The sequence below is a fragment of the Mytilus edulis genome, chromosome 1 (genome assembly GCF_963676685.1).
Source record: "Mytilus edulis chromosome 1, xbMytEdul2.2, whole genome shotgun sequence".
Classification (NCBI taxonomy): Eukaryota; Metazoa; Mollusca; class Bivalvia; order Mytilida; family Mytilidae; genus Mytilus; species Mytilus edulis.
Window position 1 is genome coordinate 63,182,226 of NC_092344.1, and position 26,520 is coordinate 63,208,745.

The window sequence follows — 26,520 nt, forward strand, 5'->3', positions numbered from 1 at the left end:
TGACAAACGGCCATTTGGAAGGTGATTAAACTATTTAACTTCAGCGATGAGGAAGGACCTGTGCGGTTTCAATTAATTATTATTCAATAAACAGAACTTGCAAAACATAACTTTACATCTATAATAGTTACAAAAATAATGGGAACGCAATACCATTTTCTCATGAGTAGTACAAGATAGAAAAAATAGAAAACAGCGAATAAAATTAAAATAGATAACACGAGACTATTAAGGTGTTATTAATAAAAATTTATCATAAACAATAGTTTAGATTCCAATTGCATATAAGGTTGCAGAATTTTTCACCCACAAACCTTTTTCTGCACTGCATTAGGTTCATTTAAAGTATGAACCTGACATAAAACGTGTTGACCACCTAATCAATAGTTTGATTCTAATGCAGAGAACGGTTCTATATGCTGAACTTTGTTTTGGCTTTCGATTTTTTTTTATCTGAGCGTCACCGGCGAGTCTAATGTAGACGAAACGGGCGTCCCTCTGTTGAGAAAGAAAATGGGGAATGTGTCAAAGCGACAACAACCCAACCATAGAGCAGACAACAGCCGAAGGCCACCAATGGGTCTTCAATGTAGCGAGAAACTCCCGCACCCGGAGGCGTCCTTCAGCTGGTCCCTTAAAAATATGTATACTAGTACAGTGATAATGGACGTCATACTAAACTCCGAATTATACACAAGAAACTAAAATCAAAAATCATACAAGACTAACAAAGGCCAGAGGCTCCTGACTTGGGACAGGCGCAAATTGCGGCGGGGTTAAACATGTTTATGAGATCTCAACCCTCTCCCTATACCTCTAGCCAATGTAGTAAACGAATACCAATACGCACATTAAAATTCAGTTCAAGGAAGGTCCGAGTCCGTTGTCAGTGTATGTTTTCCCATTTATTTGTCTTGTAGTCGTGTCATTTATTGTTGTCATTTAAATGTTATTTTTTTAAAACAAAGAAGAAAGAGCAAATTAGTTGGGTTTCTTTTATCTCTTTGATTGTATAACATTGCCATAAAAGTGGGAGGTTTGGCTTACCACAAAACCAGGTTCAAGCCAACATTTTGTTTCTAAAAATGTCCTGTAACAAGTCAGGAAAATAGCCTTTGTTATATTATAGTTCGTTGTGTTTCTGTTGTTCTCTCAGATGTGATGTGATGTTTTGGTTCATTTACCACTGTTGCCTTCATATATAGTTAGGAAATGACATAAATGGTAGGTAAGAAGGGCAGGTCAAAAACAAGAATTAAGGCAGCGTAGTTTTATTATATTAATTATAATAACACAGGCAACCACTGTTTAAATTTTAAAACATTAAACATTTTAAGTAAAATGAACAATATCACTTTCATTCCTAATGTATATTTTTAGATTGGTTGAATTGCTGCACGAGTATACAGAAGATGTACCAATGAACACCAACTCAAATGCTACCATTGAGACAAAGAACATTAACATTATGGTTGTCAATCATTCATTAACCGATGATCATAAAGATTTTCACTACCAGCCATATCTTTCGCACAACAGCTCTTTTGAACAGGTCAGTTTTTTTGATAGTATTTATATATTCGTAGGAAAACAAAAAGCTATTTTTAGAATGCCCTTTGTGATTAAGCGAGAAGCAAATTCAGCTGGAACAGTACTAGATAACTCACAATTGACCAGAAGTAATATAAAGGAAATAAAAAAAGAAGAAGAAAGAACAAATAAGTTGGGTTTCTTTTATTTTTTTTTTATTGTATACAATTTCCAGGAATGAAAAAACTTGCATTTTTGTGCATATTTGATTTCGTTGTTTTGCATACGTTGATAATTTGTAATAAGTTAAACATTGGATTTCAAAATCGTTGTTAACTTGTGCCATGCAATCCATAAAAATTGGTACCACACGAATACTAAATAACAGTTGTTTACCAATGCTAAAATTTCGAAAAGTATAGTCGGATCATAGAAATCTTGATAACAGCCGAACCTGAGGAAATAAAACAAATTAGCGCGGTTTTTCGACAGTACACATCTCTTGCTCTGCATACATCACCCAATCATGCATAGAATTACTTGACATATATGACATACATACTATGTTGATATCATATACTCAACTAGCTATAGGGAATTGATTTGATTATGCATGTCAGTTTTGGTACCAAAATCTTGCTTATAAATTGATTGCTTAATAATGGTTTGTCGCTTACATTTCAACAGGGTGGAATTAGCATGATTGTGCCTGCAAATGTTATGCGGCAGACAAAAGAATCCAACGTACGATTACATTTCATAGCATACAGAACCTCGGCCTTTTTCATACCAGAAGCTGCTGCGCCAGAAGAAGTAGTGCTTAAACAGAGAGTAGTAACTGCAGAAATAAGAGGGAAAACTATAGCAAATTTATCAACTCCTATTAAATACAGTGTTGTCAACATGGAGGTATGTTTGTTTCTTATGCAAATTTTAAGATTGAATATGAATTCAAAATATATCGTAATGTAAAGAAGTATCCATGAACCATATGAATTTAGACTAGAAAGATTGTTTTACAATTAAATTTTATATGCGTATTTTTGCAATTGTAATTATAGTGATAAGGAACCTAAATGTTTATATCATTGTTATTTTAGTGTGTGGCTAGTTGTTTAATTGGTGATTTTGCCACTTCTCTTTATAATTTATACTAAACGACCTTTATGTCTCTTCTTTTTCAGAATGGTAGAAATCATACATGTGTATATTGGAATGATACAGGTGAGTGACGACGTTCGACGTTTCATATTGTTATCTGATAATTTGTTGATTATTATAGTTATCAAAAGTACCAGGATTATAATTTAGTACGCCAGACGCGCGTTTCGTCTACATAAGACTCATCAGTGACGCTCATATCAAAATAGTTATAAAGCCAAACAATACAAAGTTGAAGAGCATAGAGGATCCAAAATTCCAAAAAGTTGTGTCAAATACGGCTAAGGTAATCTATTCCTGGGACAAGAAAATCCTTAGTTTTTCGAAAAATTCAAAGTTTTGTATCAGGAAATTTATAAAAATGATCACATTGTTGATATTCATGTCAACACCGAAGTGCTGACTACTGGGCTGGTGATACCCTCGGGGACGAAACGTCCACCAGCAGTGGCATCGACCCAGTGGTGTAAATAGTTATCAAAAGTACCAGGATTATAATTTAGTACGCCAGACGCGCGTTTCGTCTACATAAGACTCATCAGTGACGCTCATATCAAAATAGTTATAAAGCCAAACAATACAAAGTTGAAGAGCATAGAGGATCCAAAATTCCAAAAAGTTGTGCCAAATACGGCTAAGGTAATCTATTCCTGGGACAAGAAAATCCTTAGTTTTTCGAAAAATTCAAAGTTTTGTATCAGGAAATTTATAAAAATGATCACATTGTTGATATTCATGTCAACACCGAAGTGCTGACTACTGGGCTGGTGATACCCTCGGGGACGAAACGTCCACCAGCAGTGGCATCGACCCAGTGGTGTAAATAGTTATCAAAAGTACCAGGATTATAATTTAGTACGCCAGACGCGCGTTTCGTCTACATAAGACTCATCAGTGACGCTCATATCAAAATAGTTATAAAGCCAAACAATACAAAGTTGAAGAGCATAGAGGATCCAAAATTCCAAAAAGTTGTGCCAAATACGGCTAAGGTAATCTATTCCTGGGACAAGAAAATCCTTAGTTTTTCGAAAAATTCAAAGTTTTGTATCAGGAAATTTATAAAAATGATCACATTGTTGATATTCATGTCAACACCGAAGTGCTGACTACTGGGCTGGTGATACCCTCGGGGACGAAACGTCCACCAGCAGTGGCATCGACCCAGTGGTGTAAATAGTTATCAAAAGTACCAGGATTATAATTTAGTACGCCAGACGCGCGTTTCGTCTACATAAGACTCATCAGTGACGCTCATATAAAGCCAAACAATACAAAGTTGAAGAGCATAGAGGATCCAAAATTCCAAAAAGTTGTGCCAAATACGGCTAAGGTTATTATGATAGTATCTTCCATAAATAAATAAAAAATAAGATGCATGTTGTTTCATTTTCATAGATTCTAAATCATAACTTTCTGTTATTTTTGGAATGCCAAAGTTAGAATAAACTTTAAGTCTATTTACGTTTTGACATTATCATAAAAATAATTGTATGACAACTCACTTTTCATCCCTTTGTTACAACTATTTTTATGCCCCACCTACCATAGTAGAGGGGCATTATGTTTTCTGGTCTGTGCGTCCGTCCGTCTGTCCTTCCGTCCGTTCGTCCCGCTTCAAGTTTTTGGTCAAGGTAGTTTTTGTTGAAGTTGAAGTCCAATCAAATTGAAACTCAGTACACATGTGCTCTATGATATGATCTGTCTAATTTTAATGCCAAATTAGTGTTTTTACCTTAATTTCACAGTTCACTGAACGTAGAAAATGATAGTGCAAATGTCAGATTAAAGTTTTTGGTCAAGGTAGTTTTTGATGAAGTTGAAGTCCAATCAACTTGAAACTTAGTATGCATGTTCCCTGTGATATGATCTTTCTAATTTAAATGCCAAATTAGAGTTTTTAACCCAATTTCACGGTTCATTAAACACAGAAAATGATAGCGTGAGTGGGGCATCCGTGTACAATGGACGCATTCTTGCTAACTACTAGAACATAGCTAGATGAACAAAAAGCATTTCCTCAACAAACAATAAACGTTATTATAGTCCATACTTTAAGAGCTGAATACAGACTTACATAAATTAAAATAGGTCAAAATGAAACATAATAACGCTATTTTAAGGTATTTTAAGACAGATTTCAATGCTCAGGTAACTGTAGGTAGTTTGTAAATAATTCGATTCGATGATTGTTACATCTTGTAGTAATTGAATTTAAGAAATCATTAAAACAATGTGTTTTATTTTCTCCAGACTGGTCTACAGAAGGAGTATACACAGTTTCAACCGGTGGAAACAAAACAGAATGTCACACTACACATTTGACAAGTTTTGCTATCTTAATGGTACGATATAATAAGTAGTTAAACAAGTCAATTTTAGCTTTGCTAGACTCACAAATTCTACAGTTGTTAGTTTGTTGGTATTTGCATGCATTCATAGTATAGGTAAACAGTTTTGTGTAATGGATGTATGACCAAAACAGATAATTTTTTTTATATTATACAAATTTATCTTTATTATTCATTTTACAAATTTTGTGTCCGGTGTACTGCATTATAGGACATATATATTGAATAAGTTTTTACGTTAACCATTCGGTACATCTCGTGTGACAAGAAAATAAAGCACTCAGTGCTTGGTACAAAATCAAGTTACATATGTTAAATGTTTTATTGCGAAAGGAGGGAAAAAGTGTGTATTTCAAATATCCATTGTAGTTAAAAAAATATATATAAATAGGGCGAGAGTAACCCTTAGAAAAATATTTTGCAGAAAAAGAAGACAGATTAAAAGGAAAACTGATGATTTTTTTTGTTGTGATTTGAAATATAGATACATGCATGATATAAATAAAAATATACTTTAACCTCTATTTTTTTCATATAATTTAAGGATCCAGTTCCATCATACGAACTTGATGAAGTACATGACAAGGCTATGACATACATATCATATATCGGTTGTGCCGTATCTATTTTTGGATTGGCTGTCACCATCGTAACATACAGCATGTTTAGGTAAGGAGCTGCTTTTAAAAATATTTTGTATTTTAATGAGACTTGGACCACCTCCAAATGTATGAAATAATTTCTTTGCTATTGTTAATTGCATTTACATTATTTAAACAGATTTTACATGAAATAAATCCGTAGGAATTTTACAAATAAAATCGTTAAGTGTGATCTGAAGAAAATTTAAAAAAGATGCCATTCACAATATATTGAACTTGCATTGAATTAATTAAAAAATAAAACAATAATTTCTACTATTTAATTTTTTCATTGCGTGCTAGTCAAAATTTTCTTTGTTTTTTTATTCTTAATTATATCAAGTTTGTTTTAATGTATTATAGGTCCTTGAATAGAGAAAAATCTAGCAGAATTCTATTAAACATGTGTGTTTCTATGCTTCTAATGAACGTAGCCTTTCTAATGATGGCTGAGACTACAAAGTCCGAAAGTTCTGCTCTTTGTACAACTATAGCAATTCTACTTCACTACTTCCTTTTAACTTCATTGATGTGGATGTTGACAGAAGCTATCAATATGTATCATGCTTTGATAACTGTATTCACAACATATTCCTCACAGTTCATACTGAGACGTTGTGTGATAGCGTGGGGTATGTATAGTGTTGAAAGTACTCCATTCTTATATTTAATTTTCCGAATGATCGTCTGCCAAAAAAAAACCAAGGATATCAAATACCTTTCAGTACTCCTCACTTGTAATTTTTCTATATTATTTTATTTTCTCTATTAGTACACTGTTGTTTTATATTATACGGGGGGTAGATAGTGGTACCGTAATGTTATTTCATTCATAAAATATCAAAACCGGGTGAACACTTTGTACCTAACAATTTTGCTCCTTTTTGATCTTGTGAACTTTATTTTATGTGTTTTGTTTTATATATGAAAGGTGGACTATTCGGTTTACTATTCGTCTTAATGGCGGCTATTGTAGACGTACTATGAATACGTTTAAGGTTGTTTTATTTTAAATATGAAATGCTCTTCATACGGAGTGGTAATTATCTCGTTTGACATATCCATTCAGATTCCAAATGCGATATAAATAAGAAACTGAGATATCCAACTCCTGCATTTAGTACACAAGACGCATGTAATCTCGTCATGAGATGTGTCAATACTTCTTATCGATTGATATGACAACATGTAAACAATGTCCTGGAATAAATCGAATGATATTTTAAGGAAAGCAGCTTCAGACAAAATAAAATGTATGATCCAAAACAGCATTCTCGAAATACCAGTTCTTTTTAAAAAATGTAATGTTGAATGGACAATCCAGGATATTCATGACGCGTATGATTAAAATAACGTTTGAAAACTTCATTATTTTTTATTTTTAGGCATACCATTACTTGTTGTGGCTATTACTATGGGTGTCAACAAAATGGATAATTATAACTCAAAAACGGATTTGTAAGTATCATCATTTTGTAAATAAACTCATCATAGATACTAGCATTGACATCTTATATTAACGCCAGACACACATTTTTTTCTACAAAAGACTCACCAGGGACGATCGAACAATTTTTGTTTTTAAAAAGCCAAATAATGTACGAAATTGAAGAGCATAGGTGACAACAAATTGCTTAAAGTTTTACCAAATAAATCGAAGGTAATGTATTTCTGAGGTAGAAAGCCTTAGTATTTCAAAAAAATCATTTTTGTTAACAGTTAATTTATAATTCTGAACATATCAATGATAACTCAAGTCAACACAGAAGTGCTGACTACTGGGCTGGTGATACCCTCGGGAAATTAAAACTCCACCAGTATTGGCATCGACCCAGTGGGTGTAAATAAACTCATATATAAAAACATAGATACCAGAATTGAAATAAGAAACCCTGTATAGAATTCTATGCCTACTTAATCGAGTTCCCGTGGTTTCAGAAAAAAAAATATAGCGCCGATATTGTTTTGATCGTGGGCTCTGATATATTTTGGTTATCTTTGAGATGCAATATGGTGTTTAATCTAATTTGTGGTGTAAAATTATCACATTACTGCTGTTTTTTCCTGATAATCAAATAAACTATAACGTGGAAATTATTCTAAATTGAAAATGTCCTTATAAGGCTCCCTGTACATTATAGAATGGTACAGCAGGCAAATATTGAAAATGGTTACTATTCTTCTCAATTTATTTTTACATGAACAACTGGAAAAGAATAATGTAATTCTTTTGAAATTCAACAGTAAATCAGCACTTATTTTAATACAGGTACTAAAAAAACTCTAGCAAATAGATATTGCATTTTGCATAACATGTTGTTTTGTTTTTATTTTTCAGTTGTTTTATATCTCATGCCAGCACAATTGCATTTTATATTGCCCTACTTGGACCTGCCTGTTGCATTCTAATTATCAACACAGTCGTCTTTACTTTAGTTGCCAGGGTAATTTTAAAACCAAAGTTTAGAGGTCATCCGAATGGAGGAAGAAGAGAAAAAGTTACTCCTACTCAGGTTCGAGGAGCATTCACAGTAATGGTTCTTCTTGGAGTTACTTGGGTTTTTGGACCAGTAGCAATCAACGAATCAAAAGTAGTTTTCAATTATATTTTTGTGGTGTTAAACTCTTTGCAAGGATTTCTAATATTCGTCTTCCGCTGTTTGATAAATACAGAAGTGCGTCTATCCTGGCTATATCTATTGAAGACTGGAAAGTTCAAAAGAAGAAGAGGCCCGATACCATCAACGACGGATTCTTCTTCGTCTTCCAAAGCTTTACATGACTCAAGGATAAACAATTGTAGTACCATTGATAGCACTGTTGACACAAATAGTCCTCAAAGTCCCCGAAATTCAGTTCAGAATGGAAATGGACGGGATAGTAACGGGTTCAGTGAATATGACAAGAACAAAAATAAACAAAATGGGTTAGGAGTAGACAATTTCACAAAGATATGAACTTCCAGTAGTACATTTTCGAAGGAAAAGATAGTTGTATCTGTCTCACAAATCAGAAACAATGTCGTGCGTGAATTGTAACCGGCCGAAAATGTAGTATGAAATATGAAGGAGACAAAAAATATAGTTCAGTTCTTTTTTGTAATCACCAATTAAAGTGAAAGTCTGAGCGTGTCAAATGACTTAAACATTAAAGATAGCAATACGTTTTGACAATCAGTAATGAACTCTAACCTTATGTTAGTAATAAGAGTTGTTGATTATGATACAGTCGGGAAAGAATTCATGGTAATTTACCTATTAATTACATACTATGCCATATAAAAGCTTTTATTAAGGAAATATGTGACAATGAACTAAATAGAGATTAGTCATAGCAAACAACTTTATTTAGCCAGCGATACAGAACGATATTTGAAGATTGAAAACACAATAAAATATTATGGAGAATACATCAGATGCCAGATAGACTTAGTAATAGGAATATATTTCCTAAGTCCCTGTCTTGCCAAATTGTGATATCTTGTAATATAAATTGTCCCTTATTGATAGAAAAAAACTTGTTTTTATTTTTTCCAATGCATGCATGTTTTTTTTATCATCTGAATAGTTTTCTTCATGTTTTTGTCTTTTTTTACCATTTAGATTTATTTAAATACGATATTTTGTATTTCATTCAAAGAAATGTGCATTATTAGAATCCGTCATCAATACATTGTTTTGTGTTTGTAGTTTCATGTTTAGTGATATATTTTTTTTAGTTTGCTACACATCCATTGTAGTTGTAGATCAATAGGAGTTTTTCCTCCTACTAGCTTTTGATTCACCCACTTTGTATTAGTGAGTTATTCAATACACAGGATACTGTCAATTTGGATATAATAAAAGTTAATAATAATCATTGATTCAAAATATTCCTAATTGAGTTCACATAATGATTATATGATTGTAATTGATTGCCAATTATGTATGAAATATTGTATTTACATACACACGCAGTAAATATTCTTATGATGTGCTTTTGAAGATACCTTAATTCGATAAATGAAGAAAGAAACATATGTATTCATTGATAATTTGTCTACAATACTAAAATTTATATGTTTCAGTTTTTGATGTGTCCAAGAGATTACAAAGTACTTTTTTTTGCATTTGAACTTGAGTTTGACACGTAAAAATGTTTTATATTTAGGCATTACAACTTCTGTGAAATAACTAAAACATTCTATTGTCAGAAATGTATATTAAATTTTGAATCATTGGTTATCATACACAAATTTGCAAATTCTCGACGACTTAATATGTTTGATATTACAACTGAATAACTATTTGCATATTTGCATGTCCCTACATGCTGGATATTATATTTGAACTCTTCTCTAATTCATATCATTGTTTTTAATTGATGTATAGATAAGCATTTTTGCTGATTCATTTAAACATATGAATACTCAAAACAATGGTTCAATTTCTTTTAAATGATTTAAAAAAAATAAAAACTAAAATAATTAATATTACATCCCATTCATATATTTTGCTAATTGATATTAATCATCTGTTTAATTGAATTTATAGCTTACAGTGCTGTTAGCGTATTTTAAATCTTTTCTGTGATTTAGAACTATTTTTAGTAGTTGTAATGATATTGTCAAGGATGGACCAGAAATGAAGGTTGAAATTATGAAAGTAGAAACTATCGATTAGTTGGCTTTTTGAATTTAGCTACTGTCTTTAAAAACTGAATAAACTGAATTATTCACTTTTATTGTTTTCAATAATAATCATACCATGTGTAATGAATAAGTGTTGTTTTCATTTTTTATGAGTAAAATATGAAAACAAACTTCCCTCAAAACACGTGAAATACTTTCATTGCATCACTGGTAAAAAAATATACTGAATTTATATAAAAATATATTTATGTTCAATTTCCTGAAATTGAATCAAAGTGACGTTCATAACTTATTAAATCAGTACGTTGTATCTAGATCTCACACTTTCATATTTATTATTCATATAACGAGACAACTACAAATCATGATTTCTGTTATGCAATGGAAATTTATTTAACACATCAACCGGTGTAAATAATCGTCGTAAACTATTTAATAAGTTCTCATTTAGCATGTTTATGTACAAGCATTTTGTGCATTAACAACTTAGGTATGTTTAAGTATAGGCTTTTGATCCCTTATCTCACCCTTTCATTTTTTCCCGCTGTGCAAAAGTGCCTAGTCTGAACACAATTATCACTCTTTCATTTATTTTCCATGCGGTGCACTCGTACTGGATCTGATAACACAATTACCTCCCTTAGATTTGAGTAATCTACACATATAATCTTAATGTGGTCTGTGTATTATTTGCTTTTATTACCATTCACCTTCCAACTTTATCTATTCATGATATTTGCAAAACTAGCGACAGGGGGGTGAAATTATAATGTTAAATGATAAGTAAAATGGTTTTATTTGCACAACTTTTGGGAATTTTGGGTCCTCAATGCTCTTCAACTTTGTACTTGTTCGGCTTTATAACTATTTTGATTTGAGCGTCACTGATGAGTCGTATGTAGACGAAAAGCGCGTCTGTCGTATTAAATTATAATTCTGGTACCTTTGATAACTACTTATATATTGATTTTATCAGTTTAAAAAAGCAATATAATAAGTAGGCCTGATTGTGTTAAGACCCATTTAACATAGCTTTGTTTATATTTTGATTTAGAGGCGATGACGTTTTCTCTCATTCGACCTAATGTGTCCTAAAAGTAGTTAATCAAATGGGGAAAAAAATAAAAAACGAAGGGTTTTAAAATAATCAAAAATGAGTAGGCCTGATACTGTTATCCTGAATTGAAGACCACTTCGAAAAAATAGAATCGTCTATGTTTTGATTAAGATAGGATAAAGTGTTGTTTATAAAATGTGTCCCAAAAGTTATCAACTGTAGAAAATAAAATTTAAATAAACCATATTGTTTTTTTTTTAAATTTGCATAATATAGTTCTATGAAATACACATCAAATTAATTGTGTTATCGGATCAACAAGTCATGTTTATTGACATATCTTAAAGATAATAAAACGATCTATGTGCTTTAGTAATCAATTCATTTTTTTAAATTGTAGTTCGAGTAATGACTGAGGATGGTCTTTCGAAGTAAAGTTTTCATTTGTCGTTACTGAACCACCACTTTTGACATGAAGTCAAAACAGTTCTATTTTTATATTTACTCATGTTGTTTTCTGAAGAAGTTGTTAAATTTCTTTATTTCATTTCATCTTTTTTTTTCAATCCAATTTAATATCTATCATGTTATCTTAGTTTTTTACGCATCATACTTTTGTTTAGAAAATACGTTTTGTATCATCTATAGTAAATTTTATTTATGTCCAGTGTATCATTTGCATTATAAGTTTGATAAGTGCATTCTCATTAGTGTCACTTGCATTCGATGTTATCATATAATTTATTGTTATATACTTAAACATGTTAAATATACAATAAAATATCATTGTATAGAACTGTGTTACTAAACTTATTAAAAAAAACCTGATATAAAACATTCAGTCAACAGGTTCTTGGTTTAATTTGCAATTATAAATTTAACATTTTATGGCTAACCGAAAGGGAATTTAGTGTGTAACCCAATTACTGTAATAAATTAAACTAGTGCGACCCTTTTCTCCAGCTAGTTTCCTTTCATCCGAATCTTCCAAATTGATTGGTTTTGATAATTAGGTTCAAATGTTTAGTCTTTTAAATCAGTACCTCTGATACATAAAAAACTTGTTTAAATTATGTCGGATTTAGTCTCAGGATTTAAAATTCCTTTTCATCACGGTCTTCAATTTCGAATTAGAAGATGAAAGATATTCGCATTTAACGTTGATGGCTGTTGAATAGCGGTATATACTACTGTTGTCCTTTATTTAAGGTAAAAATCACTGCTTAAATAAATAAGACAATTATAAATAAGGGAAATACTACACTTTATTATATATTCATACTGCTAACAGTTTAATGTATGTAAAGCAATCCCTTTAAAACATTCAATCATGAAAACGTGAGTTAACATAGCAAACACGACAGACTGAAAAAAAAAGTTGACATAAAAAGCTTATGATGTTTATTTAAGGGAATACAGCAATGCCAATTCTGATATCGCTAACATGTCATTCAAATGAAAAAGAAATTATGGTATGTTTGCCAATGGGACAAGTTTCTACAAGATACTAAATGACAGAAATTAACAACTATAGGTCATTGTACGGCCTTTAACAATGAGCAATGAGCTTATACCGCATTGTCAGCTATAAAGGTCCCGAAAGGACTGTGATGAACTTGGTTCACCTGTTTTATTTTACTAGTGTTCTTCTTATTTCTTTTATCAAACTGAAACATTGTTATACGAACTCGTTATGTTTGAAAGTGAACAGTTGTCTACTTTTGGTTTTGTTTTGTTTACACTGCTATGGATATTTATAATATTTAGAATCAGCAACGGACCGGTCGTGGTTAACATACCCGGAAATATTCCGATCGGTAGTCGTAATCATAAGTGCCGTCATTCAAACGTTTTAGCATTAAGGGTTAGGTTATTATAAACATTCATATGAATAAGACATATGGTATCGTCCAAATTAAATGGTATGGTATGGTCCAAAACCTTAGTATATAAGCTGATGAGCTGTCAAAACAAGGGTGCTTGTTGGATAATCCAAACGTCCAGAAGAAGGAAGAACTTCAAGGTAATAATTTTCACTTTGTAAAGATTAAATAGATTCTGAATAGGCAGTGCACAGGCTGAATAAGCCAGATAGTGCACAGGATAGCGGTGCACAGGATAGTAGTGCATAGGTAGAAATTAGCAAGGTTTGGAATAGTGCACAGGTTAGCACTGGTTGTTGCTTAACACAGGGTCTGTTCAAAGACAGTAACACGTCCCACAAATTGTTATTGTGTGTCAGAGGCCAAAGTTAATAAATTAAAGATAAAAATATAAGAAACGGTGCAGCTTCCAATATCCAGGGGTAAACTTTGGTACGATACCCAGAAGTCACTACCCCGAGTACGTGACAGGACAATGTAAAACAATTCAAACGAGAAAAACTAACATGTTAATATTGTCGAATTGTGCAGTAGCATTGAAACCGTATATATTATTCAATCTAAAGTGGATATTTTACACATAACATTAATATATTGGACAGGCTTACTCACATTGATATTTTACTCATAACAACATATTTATTAAAGTCACATTGTGTCAAAATTTCTTTTTGAATAAGGCTCATGATTGAATATAACAGATCTTCAACCAACTTCGCCTGTTTTTGCAGCTTTCTTTAAAACGTTACTATGCAAGAATTTCAAGATATTCAAAGGGTCAAAACGTTACCAAAACATATATTGTTTATAGCAACATACACATATAAATATTAAAAATAATCAGAAAACATATTTGCCAGTACCATGAATATATTACTTAATATGATTTCTATGAAAATTGCATGTTCTGGTAACGTTTTGCCACGCACCATCAAACGATACATGTATTACATCTTGACCGTCTACTTCAGTTTCCTCATCACCTCCGATATTAGCAGTGGTTTCTGGTATTCTAATTTTGAAAGACTTTAAACTTAGGTTTATGTTAATATAATAATAGATACATTTTAACATCACTAATTTTATCGTGATCACAACTGGATACTTCTTTTACACGGATTCAATCCAATAATAGACCATCGCAGAATGCAGTATTGAAAAGGAAGACTATTTTGTTCTATTTTCCATTGAATGTGTTTACAAAATAATACAATATAAAACATTTACAAAAAAACAAAAACAAGAATGTGTCCATAATACACGGATGCCTCACTCGTACTATCATTTTCTATGTTCATTGGAGCATGAAATTGGGATGTCTCGCAGAGCGAAATGGAACACTATATATAAAAAAGGTCAAATTTCCCGGTTGTAAAATTAGAGTACATATATTTCTGAAAACTCTCTTTTTCTTTACTTTTTAAAAATATTTTATCAATTCATATAAAAAGATCACAGGGAATTCCCCCTATAATCCTTTTTCAAAATCCAGGTAAGGCTAATCCAGTGAATTTTGCCCCTATGACCCTATTTGCATCCCCCATCCCAACCCGCTCAAATGCCCAATGCAAGTGTTCACCCAATTCCTTCTGTTAAAGTTCATACTTTGTAAGTTTTGTAATCATTATCAGTGGCGGAACCAGGAGGGGGGGTGCGGGGTTTGGAACCCCATATTATTGTTAACGATAAATGCATGTTGAATGCATGGGGACTTATAGTTGGAACACCACCTTTAATAATGGGTCGGAACCCAAACTTTGTAACTGGATAGATACGTCCCTGATGATTTCCACTCATACATGTGTGAGCGATTGCTTTTTATTTTAAGCATACATATATACATGTATTTGGTGTCAGTGTTATATTTGGTTTTATAGATTGTGTAACGCCATTTACTCATAGTGACATATTTTACGTACTTGCTCAGTGCTATTTCTTTTTCTAAAGCTTTCTGACATGACCATTTAGCGTATTCTTCAAGGGTTTTTCCAATTTCTCTCTCTCTGGATTTTAAAGTGGTAATACTGACAGCAGGTAAGTTGAGAGCCGTTATAAAGTTCACAGTTTGGACTGGGCCCATTCCTGCATCTACATAGGCTAAATGAAGATATGATGTTTCTCATTACGTTTTCGAGTTAATAATTAACATATATCGTGTAAAACATTTGCTAGAAAACCAAGCAAAGGTTGAGACATGACATAAAAACAGATGTACATGTATATATAATATGTTTACTAGATAATTCAACAACAAATAACTGTCACACACAGCTAGGCTGAGGCTGAGACATGACTGCAAATTTTGTCTTTTGATTAAGTCTTATCTCCACAAAAGCTTAAATTTTCATCAGATTGCTTTTACTTTTCTTTGTTTATGACCTAGTGTTGTTGTCTGATTGCTGTCTTATTGAAGGACTGACTACTTCCGGGATATTTTTTTTTACTTTAGGTACTGAAAGTGTGTGTGTACTATATAATTTTGTTTAGTAGATACATGTATATACTTTATAGCAGTGTGATATCGACATACTCGATAGAATCTCGTTCTCCCTTTTTAAGTATTATGATTAAATAGAATTGAAATGTTCTGTTCTATATTTGGAATGCAACTTTTAAATGAAAAAAAAAATAAAATAATTTATTCTGCTAATGTTTTAGCCATATATAACAATTTCCTTTGGGGAGACAACTATACGAATCAATACTAAGCAAATTCATTTAAAAATCCACTGTACGTTCTTTTCATAGGAGAATATACCACGTAAATAACTCTGCAAACCATATACTATTTATACATGCATCTATTTAAAGATTTGTAAGCTATTTTTAGAAAAAATGCGGACGAGAAAGAAAGCACCATAATAAAAAAAACGTAAGAATACAAAATGCAGCGATGTATCTAAATTGTTGTGAAACCTCATTTTTGTTATGATTTCTTTGTTACAGTCTAAAAACTGATAATGGATAAATATTAAATGAGTGTTGCAACCGTGTAGAAGGTTAATGTAAATATATTTATGACATAGCTTTGTGTTCTCTGTTTCAAGACTGACTGATGCAGCTGAGAAATAATGTGGACTTGTGGTTCATTTCCATTTCTTGAATTTGAAAATATTCTTACTAATTCCGACTGGTGTGGTAATTTTCAAAAAAGGGGATATCTTACCAAGACTAAGTTTAGTATTTATGTCCCAAACTTGCATCCCCTTCTTCTTATTTTCTGTTGGACGGTGTCTTTTCTCAGTGAAAATTGGGTTTCTGTACGGACAGTTCTGACAAACTACATATAGTATACTGCCTAGACCACACTGTTTTTCCTCATCACAATTATGTAGAAATAGTGGTGAGCTACAATTTTTACATTGTTTTAACTGGTCAGCAAGGTATCCAAGCTCTACCACCCTACGGCCCTGACGCCAGTCAAGTTCCTGATTGTCATTTTGAAGATCGTCAACAGGACTATTTTCACATTTATTTACAAAACTCTGTTGCATTTCTTCATCTTGAATTTTAGGAAACAAATTCATTTTTCTAGACGATACATACTTCCCATCAAATTTGCCGTTGTCCCGTCGGAAAGTCGCCGGTTTTAACATTGAAAAATCTGGCCAAAGGGACGTAACTCGTACATAACGTCGCAACATTTCGCGTATTCCGCTAGACGGCGTTCATTTACTGTTACTTGACCTTAAAAACATTTGACGAAATGCAATTTTTACATTTATTGTTCGAAATTAATTTGGTGTTTAGCACTTTTCCGCAGAACTCTTTTTTTTTGTACGGAAACTTTAAGGTAGTATCACCAGCCCAGTAGTCAGCACTTCGGTGTTGACATGAATATCAATTATGTGATCATTTTTATAAATTTCCTGATACTAAACTTTGAATTTTTCGAAAAACTAAGGATTTTCTTGTCCCAGGAATAGATTACCTTAGCCGTATTTGGCACAACATTTTGGAATTTTGGATCCTCTATGCTCTTCAACTTTGTATTGTTTGGCTTGATAACTATTTTGATATGAGCGTCACTGATGAGTCTTATGTAGACGAAACAAGCGTCTGGCGTACTAAATTATAATTCTGGTACTTTTGATAACTATCCATATATATAGGATGTCTTGACATCCGGTATCTCCAGTTTCCAACAATGATTCTGGTTTCTACGTATGTATCGTTTTGTTGCGGTTGAATCGACTTGGTAAGTAGAACTAGGTATATGATGGGTGTGTTCCCCTGATCCTTTAAAAAAATAGTAAGTTAAATTCCGTTCAAATAATATGAAATCACGAAGAAATAACTCCCTCTTTCAGCTTTTAATTAATTAGTCCGGTTAGAGCAAACAACAAACTCTGAACTTAATATAATTTAACACATATCATCAATAACAATTTATACTTTTCCCAGATGTACACATCAAGACTTACAACATTCCAATTTTTAATTAAAACAGTAAGGCAACAGCAAACAACAAACTCTAACTTAACTAAATAAAATGAAGCAAATATCAACAACAACAATAAATGTTTTTTTCCCCCAAGATGCACCAATCAAAAGATACAACATATATAATGTTTAATCGTATGTTATGAAAATATTCAATTAAATTGAAGAACAACATGCATACGGGTTTTGGTGGAATAAGACATAAAGTGACTTCTGCACCAAGCACAAAGGGTCGGTTCTCAACCGGACAAAGTGGATGACGTATTTCCTTATTTAAAAAGTAAAATCACAAAAATACTGAACTGCAAGAAAGAATTCAGAACGGAGGTCCCTAATCAAATGGCAAATCAAAAGCTCAAACACATCAAACAAATGGATAATAACTGTCATATTCCTGTCTTGGTAGAGGCATTTTCGTTTGTAGAAAATGGTTGATTAAACCTGGTTTTATAGCTAGCTAAACCTCTCACTTGTATGACAGTCGCATCGATTTCCAGTATATTGACAACGTTGTGTGAACAAAACAAACAGACGTAATAGGTAAAAATGTCAAAGATAGGGGTACAGCAGTCAACATTGTGTTATAATTTTAATCACTATAAAAACAAACAAATATGTAACAAAGAAGCACAAAGGCATATAGACATAGCACAGTAGCAGCAATGAAAGACAAGAATACAGAAATTTACATTAGCACAATAAAACAATGACGGGATGTATAAATACCGAGCCACGTCATATGGTTCAAAGAAACACAAAAAAGGGGCATATAGACATAGCACATAAGCAAAACTGAAAGACAACATTACAAAAATTATCATAGAATAATAAGACAATGACACAAAAAGTACAAAGCCACGTCAAATGTATCAAAGAAACACAAAAAGGCATTCTAAGTATAGAAAAATCACATTAGCAAAAATGACATACAAGAATACCAAACGTATCATAGAACAATAACACAATAACGGAATCTATAAGTACAGATTCACGTCAAACATTGTCAAATGGATATCACCAAAAACAGACTAAACATTAAACGTCATGAACATAAAGACAAATAAAAGAATACTATAACACGTAATTAAGATGATAATCAACGTCATTACCCAGAATCAATACTTCAAGACCATTGTGTAATATTTGTGATTAACATTCACAATCCGATGCTCGGACTCAATATCGATCTCTTCATTGGTGTGAGGACACTGACCAAAAAAAGGACGCGACATCATTGGAGTTAAAACTTAGTAGGAATATTAATGACAGCAACATGTCTACTCACTCACGATATTGCCCCTTCATTTCTTAGTTATATAAATGTATGGGGAGGGTTACACCAGTTTCGTTTTAGCATGCATATACGTCATAATGTTTACTTACAAACGGGAAACAGCAAAAACCGATATCTTGTAGACATTTGTAGACTCTATTTTATCTATGGCATGAACACTAGTACATGTTGAACGGTAAGTGTATTTTAAGTGTGATTATTCAGCCGACTGACTTTTAAAAAATACACTCTATATAGTTACAGCTTTATTTTACGAATTTTTACTTAAAATATTGAAGTTCAATGTGAATAATGTATATTAACTTATTTTACTAGTAGTTGCGTGAATAATTCTACTGAAGACAAATCGAGTGTACGACACCTTTTTTCAGACATTTGTGTTTATTTCTACAAAAAAAAAGTATGTAGGTCCTTTCTAGACTCCGTGATGAAGGCCATAGTTTGGCCGATAGTTGTTTACTTTTTACACATTGTCTCATACCACCTCTTAATATTTCGAAATATAGAGTTTAGTTTTATTATAGATTTATTACGATGAAAGGTAGATAATCCAACATTTTAACCATGTATTGTGGAGAAATGTCTTATAATATTATAAAATAAATATTCCTGATAAAAAAACTTACAGCATGCCAAATAGTTGAACTTTTTTCGACATACTGGGTGACGCGTTGCCAAGGATAAATAAATAGGTGTCAAACGGAAGATGTCAAGAACAGCTTTTCATTTACAACCATCGGACCTCCAATGCAGGAAAAGGAAAGAAATAATGTTCCCTATTCACAGCTGGTATTTTTTTTCTTTCCCGAATAATACCAATCACTATATAGTAGCCAGATTTAAGTCTGAAACGGTCATTTTGGTCTGATCAAGTTTTAATAGACTTAATTTACTGCTAGGGAAAAACGTTAAGACCTGTTTAGACCCTCAGACTCTGTTCAGATATATTGTGTTCAGTCAGATCAGTCGTGTCAAGTTAAATAAAGGCAACAGTAGTATACCGCTGTTCAAAAGTCGTAAATCCATGGACAAAAAACAAAATCGGGGTAACAAACTAAAACTGAGGGAACGGCATTAAATATAAGAGAACAACGACACAACATAAAAATGTAGCACACACAGAAACGGACTAAGCATTAGACAAAATCCGATGAGAATAACAAATATAACATCAAAACCAAATACACGAAATTTGGGATAGAAAAGTACCGTGCCACGTCTTATAGTAATGTGAATTCACACTCAAACACAAGAGAAAACAAACGACATAACGGAAACACAACGTCAAAATGTAACACACAGAAACGAACTATATTAAGGTAGCACTCCACAGTTAGGTGTGTAGTTTCGCATTTTGGACCCTGTGGATTTTTCAAATATTAGAGCTAGTGTGCAATAAAATTCATTTTTGGATAGCTGAGTATTAAAATAGTCTTTGTATTGGGTTTATATGAACATCAAGATTATGTAATGTATGTAATATAGGCTGTTTTCTGTATGACAGTCCGTATTTGCATGTCCCTACCATACATTGGTCTGTCAATTATTGAAATGTTTTTTTTTCAACTTTTTATCCCACGAACTTTGTGATTGGATTTTACGAAAAAATGAGGCGAAAGACACCCATTTTTTATTTGATCATTAGGAAGATTTATGAAAACAGTTTCTAACCAGATGCTCCGCAGGGCGCAGCTTTATACGACCGCAGAGGTTGAACCCTGAACGGTTGGGGCAAGTATGGACACAACATTCAAGCTGGATTCAGCTCTAAATTTGGATTGTGATTAAATAGTTGACACAGCATAGGTTTCTGACACAGAATGAATGTGGTCTAATGAACTTAAAAAAAATGTTTGCCTTTGAGCAATTCACTATGCTGTTGAATATTAATCCTCTCAAAAAAATGTTTGAAGAAATTTTCTTTTTATTTATGAAATCTGAAATGAAAAAAATTGACCCTCCAATTTTTTTTTCACATCCCCCTTTCCCTTATTTCAAAACTGATCTCAATTCAAATTTCTAATGAAGTTTGCAACAATAACTACTCATTTAAATACATCATAAAATATTAAAATGTAAAAAAAGTGCTTGTTATCACTGAATGGTAAAGATTGTTTTAATCTATCAGTTGGTAGTAAAAGTGAATATATACATTGTATATTGTATAAAACCATGATTTAAGTTGATTCAACTACTATTCTGGACAAAGAAAGATAACTCCAATTGAAATCCAATTGGAATTTCTTGCTATTGCACAATATTGTGCAATTAGATATTTCTTGCTATTGTGCAATACTGTGCAATTGAAAATATTTGCTATTGCACAATACTGTGCAATTGAAGATTTCTTGCTATTGCACAATACTGTGCAATTGAAGATTTCTTGCTATTGCTGAATACTGTGCAATTGAAAATTTCTTGCTATTGCACAATACTTAATATAATAATTTTGGATCCTGATTTGGACCAACTTGAAAACTGGGCCCATAATCAAAAATCTAAGTACATGTTTAGATTCAGCATATCAAAGAGGCCCAAGAATTCAATTTTTGTTAAAATCAAACTTAGTTTAATTTTGGACCCTTTGTGAATTTTAAAACGGGACCAAAAATTAAGAATCTACATACACAGTTAGATTTGGCATATCAAAGAACCCCAATTATTCAATTTTTGATGAAATCAAACAAAGTTTAATTTTGGACCCCGATTTGGACCAACTTGAAATCTGGGCCAATAATAAAAAATCTAAGTACATTTTTAGATTCAGCATATCAAAGAACCCCAAGGATTCAATTTTTGTTAAAATCAAACTAAGTTTAATTTTGGACCCTTTGGACCTTAATGTAGACCAATTTGAAAACGGGACCAAAAATTAAGAATCTGCATACACAGTTAGATTTGGCATATCAAAGAACCCCAATTATTCAATTTTTGATAAAATCAAACAAAGTTTAAATCTGGACCCTTTGGGCCCTTTATTCCTAAACTGTTGGGACAAAAACTCCCAAAATCAATACCAACCTTCCTTTTATGGTCATAAACCTTGTGTTTAAATTTCATAGATTTCTATTTACTTATACTAAAGTTATGGTGCGAAAACCAAGAAAAATGCTTATTTGGGTCCCTTTTTGGCCCCTAATTCCTAAACTGTTGGGACCTAAACTCCCAAAATCAATACCAACCTTCCTTTTGTGGTCATAAACATTGTGTTTAAATTTCATTGATTTCTTTTTACTTTAACTAAAGTTATAGTGCGAAACCAAGAATAATGCTTATTTGGGCCCTTTTTTGGCCCCTAATTCCTAAACTGTTGGAACCCAAACTCCCAAAATCAATCCCAACCTTTCTTTTGTGGTCATAAACCTTATGTCAAAATTTCATAGATTTCTATTTACTTAAACTAAAGTTATAGTGCGAAAACCAAGAAAATGCTTATTTGGGCCCTTTTTGGCCCCTAATTCCTAAAATGTTGGGACTAAAACTCCCAAAATCAATCCCAACCTTCCTTTTGTGGTCATAAACCTTGTGTTAAAATTTCATAGATTTCTATTCACTTTTACTAAAGTTAGAGTGCGAAAAATAAAAGTATTCGGACGCCGACGACGACGACGCCAACGTGATAGCAATATACGACGAAAAATTGTGGAGTGCTACCTTATGGCACACCAGAAAGCACAGAAATGCACCTTTTAAGATAAAATTTACCAAAAGTCTTTAGTCTTTTATGTTCTTGTTTTAGTTCTGAAGGTAAAAAATCTGCTAGGCATGCAATTTATGTTTATTTTATTGTTTACTGTCCTTAGCAACCAAATATACACATTATGACACTTAAAAATGTTGCGGTCTTAAATTTGTACTCCATTAGCTTCGCCATTGTAACCAAAGATTGCGCTTTATATCATATCCTCAGAATGTATCGCTTTATATTTTTGAATGCAAATAAGTCAAATAAACATTTTTAGCAGGATTTTATATTATAATTTGACATTAATTAAATTTAATGATGCCAGTACTGCTAGAAATTTATTCCCTGCTTGAGAACTTCTAAACCAAGGTTAGGAATGCTATTTACAGCAAAATTGACCTATAAGTGCTTTCAAATACCTAAAAATTGTACAATTTGTCCTCTTTTAATGTAATTTTATGATTTTAAATAAGATAATGAGAAAAGTTTTAGAAATTTACCCCAAAAATGAGACAGACTTGAAGTTTTTCACTATGATCCAGCATTTATTTTTAAATCACTTTTTGTCGCGTTTCAACATCAACTGCTAACCTTCATAAAATCTTTATTACTGAACCAATTTTAAAAACTAAGGTACCATTTTCATCGCAACAGCTAGTAGAACACAGAAAATATAATAAATAGAGGCAGGAGGGGGAAAATTTCACCTTAAGGTAGCACTCCACAGTTAGGTGTGTAGTTTCGCATTTTGGCCCCTGTGGATTTTTCAAATATTAGAGCTAGTGTGCAATAAAATTCATTTTTGGATAGCTGAGTATTAAAATAGTCTTTGTATTGGGTTTATATGAACATCAAGATTATGTAATGTATGTAATATCGGCTGTTTTCTGTATGACAGTCCGTATTTGCATGTCCCTACCATACATTGGTCTGTCAATTATTGAAATGTTTTTTTTTCAACTTTTCATCCCACGAACTTTGTGATTGGATTTTACGAAAAAATGAGGCGAAAGACACCCATTTTTTATTTGATCATTAGGAAGATTTATGAAAACAGTTTCTAAAAAGGTATCACTCAAAGGCATTGAAATTCTAGTTTGATCCAAATTTTGGGGGGGATATGTGACATATCTACCCCCCTTTTTGCAATATTTTATGGTAAATAAATGCAGAATGTTGCCATGGATACACATAAAAGGAATTAATTTTCACTCTTTTAACTTTTGAAAATCAAATCTATGGAATATACTGATAACATACATATGCACATGTACAACAAAAACAGTTAGGTGAATGTATTAGAAATCCATGAATAGGAGATGATAAAACATTTTGTGACTCATTTTTAATTTTATTTTATAACTGTGGAGTGCTACCTTATAACAATGGGCATATTCCTGACTTGGTACAAAACATTTATAAAGAAAAAAATGGTGGGTTGAACCTGGTTTTGTGGCATGCCAAACCTCGCACTTTAATGGCAATGTTAAATATAACCTTAAAATGACAACATAATATTACAGGACTACAATACAAATAAATAGGAGAACATATTAGACAAAGAAATACATGAATAATAGCTAACAAAAGGCATCAGGTTTAAAATTCAATACGCCAGAAATGCGCCGTCCACACAAGACTTACCAGTGACGCCCAGATATAAAAGTTACTCCCCTTTTATGAATAAAATCTCTATAGCTTGGATGGTATTCTTTTGTGGTCTTTTAATATGACTGTATATCTTAATACAAGTATGATGAAAATAACATTTTAACTTGAATCACAATGCAACTATAAGATTGCTATGAATAAATAATATAAAATTTCTAGAAACCCATGTACAAAAATACAGAAAGGTAGGCCTAAAATTAAGTCCGCGATTACACTGACGTCCAACGGCTGTTTTGCCAGACAAGCTGGGGTCGTGGGACGTCACAGCTCGTCCCATATCAAAAAGTGGATATTTGCCCGTCCAAAATAGATGCGCTGCTACGTCGCTTCTAGTGCCAACTAACGGCCTTGGAATTATATAAATCGGGTCTCAATTTGTTCATTTTTCATTTATCTCTTCATTTATGTAAGTTTCACCTACCTGTCACCCTTTATTTTCTTATATTCAGACAGTTTCTACAGTGACCCATCGTTTCAGACATTTTTTATTTTATTTTCAAATGGACATCAAGTTACGAGAGACTTGCAAATGCAACTATTTTTTGCTTTTTTTTACCTCCTTTATAGGAGATCGGTGTTTAACATATAGTAGCCAACCACGATTTTTCATCTCCTTTAAAGGAGATCGGTATTAAGCATTTAGTAGCCAACCACGATAAAAGTCGGAATCTCTCGGACATATAGATTACTTGCATCGTAAATGAACGAGGTGTTAGATTATATTCATTTGCATAAATCATCACTTTTTTCTCGTGGTCACGTGATAATCTTTGAAAATGAAAGTAAAAATGCAGAAATCGATGGGTCACTGTGAAAACTGTTTAAATATGGAAGAGTAAAGGGTGACAGGAACGTACAGCTTACATAAAAGAGGGACGAAAGATACCAAAGGGACAGTCAAACTCATAAATCGAAAATTAACTGACAACGCCATGGCTAAAAATGAAAAAGACAAACAGACAAACAATAGTACACATGACACAACATAGAAAACTAAAGAATAAGCAACAAGAACCCCACCAAAAACTAGGGGTGATCTCAGGTGCTACGGAAGGGTAAGCAGATCCTGCTCCACATGTGGCACCCGTCGTGTGGCTTTGTTTTTCCCATGATCAAGGCTGTTGAAATACAGGGGTCCCTAAATATAAATAAACCGGGGCTACTTGGGTATTCATAAAATCAGGAAATGATTAAATAAAAATATTTGTTAAAAAAAAAAAAAAAAACAACCTGCATTTCGTCCTGCACAGTCGATTATTTTAAAAGAATCAACTGCATTTCTTCCTACAAAGCCGATTATTTTAAAAGAATCAAATGCCGATTATTTTATAAGAATCAACTGTATTGCGTCGTACACAACCGGATTGCTGAGGCTAACATTGAGACTTTCATGTCACTAGGTCGTATGTCAACCAGAAAAAAAAATCAAACTTGGATTACTAACTTCTCATTGTTATACAATTACAAAAAAAAACAATAAAATGTATATGCTAAATATCAGCATATTATCTATTATGGACTGACAATTGAAATTTGAAGTACGTGTTTAACTACAACATAATCTTGATTTAACATATATGCAACTTTTCATTTTAGAATTACAAGTTTGTTGCCAGATTTAAGCTTAATTTACCTTTACATGGCTAAAATTTGAGCAGAAAACCATATTTGTTTTGATATTTTCTGAAGTCCAAATGCCATAACTAGGTCCAGAAAACAGAAGTACATGACACATTGAACATGTGTGTCAAGTGAGTTTACAGAACCCCTTCAGAAGATAAAATAATGTTTTCTTTATAAGATGTCAACTTTGATGACAGGAGTTTACACCATTGATACTTCTTAATGATTACATTAGATGTTTGTTTCACTATAATGCGTTATTCTGATTGGCTATCTGCACATCACGTGCTATTCCTTAACCAATTGCATTACTCAATAAAACTTTTCATTTATGATAACACGAGGTCCCACAATAAAGTGTACAGGTGAATTAAATAAAAAATTGATAAATTTTGTGTTTTCATGATCCTAGCTAAAAAATGTAATTATAAGTATTAAATGCTTCTTTTTGTAACTTTATAGGGTTGTAAAAGCTTTGACCGTGCGCACATTTTTAGAATGAAGCGCTTCCGCGCTTCATACAAAATGTACTTTGGTCAACGCTTTTACAC

General features: G+C 32.4%; 2 protein-coding genes across 4 annotated transcripts in view; one reads left to right on the top strand and one right to left on the bottom strand.

Moving 5' to 3' along the window:
• Positions 1 to 10,139, top strand: part of LOC139486485 (uncharacterized) — a 58,159-nt gene extending 48,020 nt beyond the window's left edge. For all 3 annotated transcript variants that reach the window (XM_071271401.1, XM_071271393.1, XM_071271386.1), the window contains 8 exons: positions 1,381 to 1,552; positions 2,218 to 2,439; positions 2,715 to 2,754; positions 4,945 to 5,036; positions 5,587 to 5,711; positions 6,047 to 6,315; positions 7,069 to 7,141; positions 8,022 to 10,139. In XM_071271401.1, the coding sequence (XP_071127502.1) occupies positions 1,381 to 1,552; positions 2,218 to 2,439; positions 2,715 to 2,754; positions 4,945 to 5,036; positions 5,587 to 5,711; positions 6,047 to 6,315; positions 7,069 to 7,141; positions 8,022 to 8,640 (1,612 nt within the window). In that variant the 3' untranslated portion in view covers positions 8,641 to 10,139. The remainder of the gene's footprint in view (positions 1 to 1,380; positions 1,553 to 2,217; positions 2,440 to 2,714; positions 2,755 to 4,944; positions 5,037 to 5,586; positions 5,712 to 6,046; positions 6,316 to 7,068; positions 7,142 to 8,021) is intronic.
• Positions 10,140 to 14,126: 3,987 nt separating this feature from the next.
• LOC139526153 (uncharacterized) lies at positions 14,127 to 16,897 on the bottom strand. Its single transcript, XM_071321312.1, has 3 exons — positions 16,420 to 16,897; positions 15,173 to 15,350; positions 14,127 to 14,265 (listed from the first exon to the last, which is right to left on the bottom strand). The coding sequence occupies exons 1-3, from the start codon at positions 16,895 to 16,897 to the stop codon at positions 14,127 to 14,129; spliced, it is 795 nt and encodes a 264-aa protein (XP_071177413.1).
• Between the last annotated feature and the right edge of the window lie 9,623 nt (positions 16,898 to 26,520).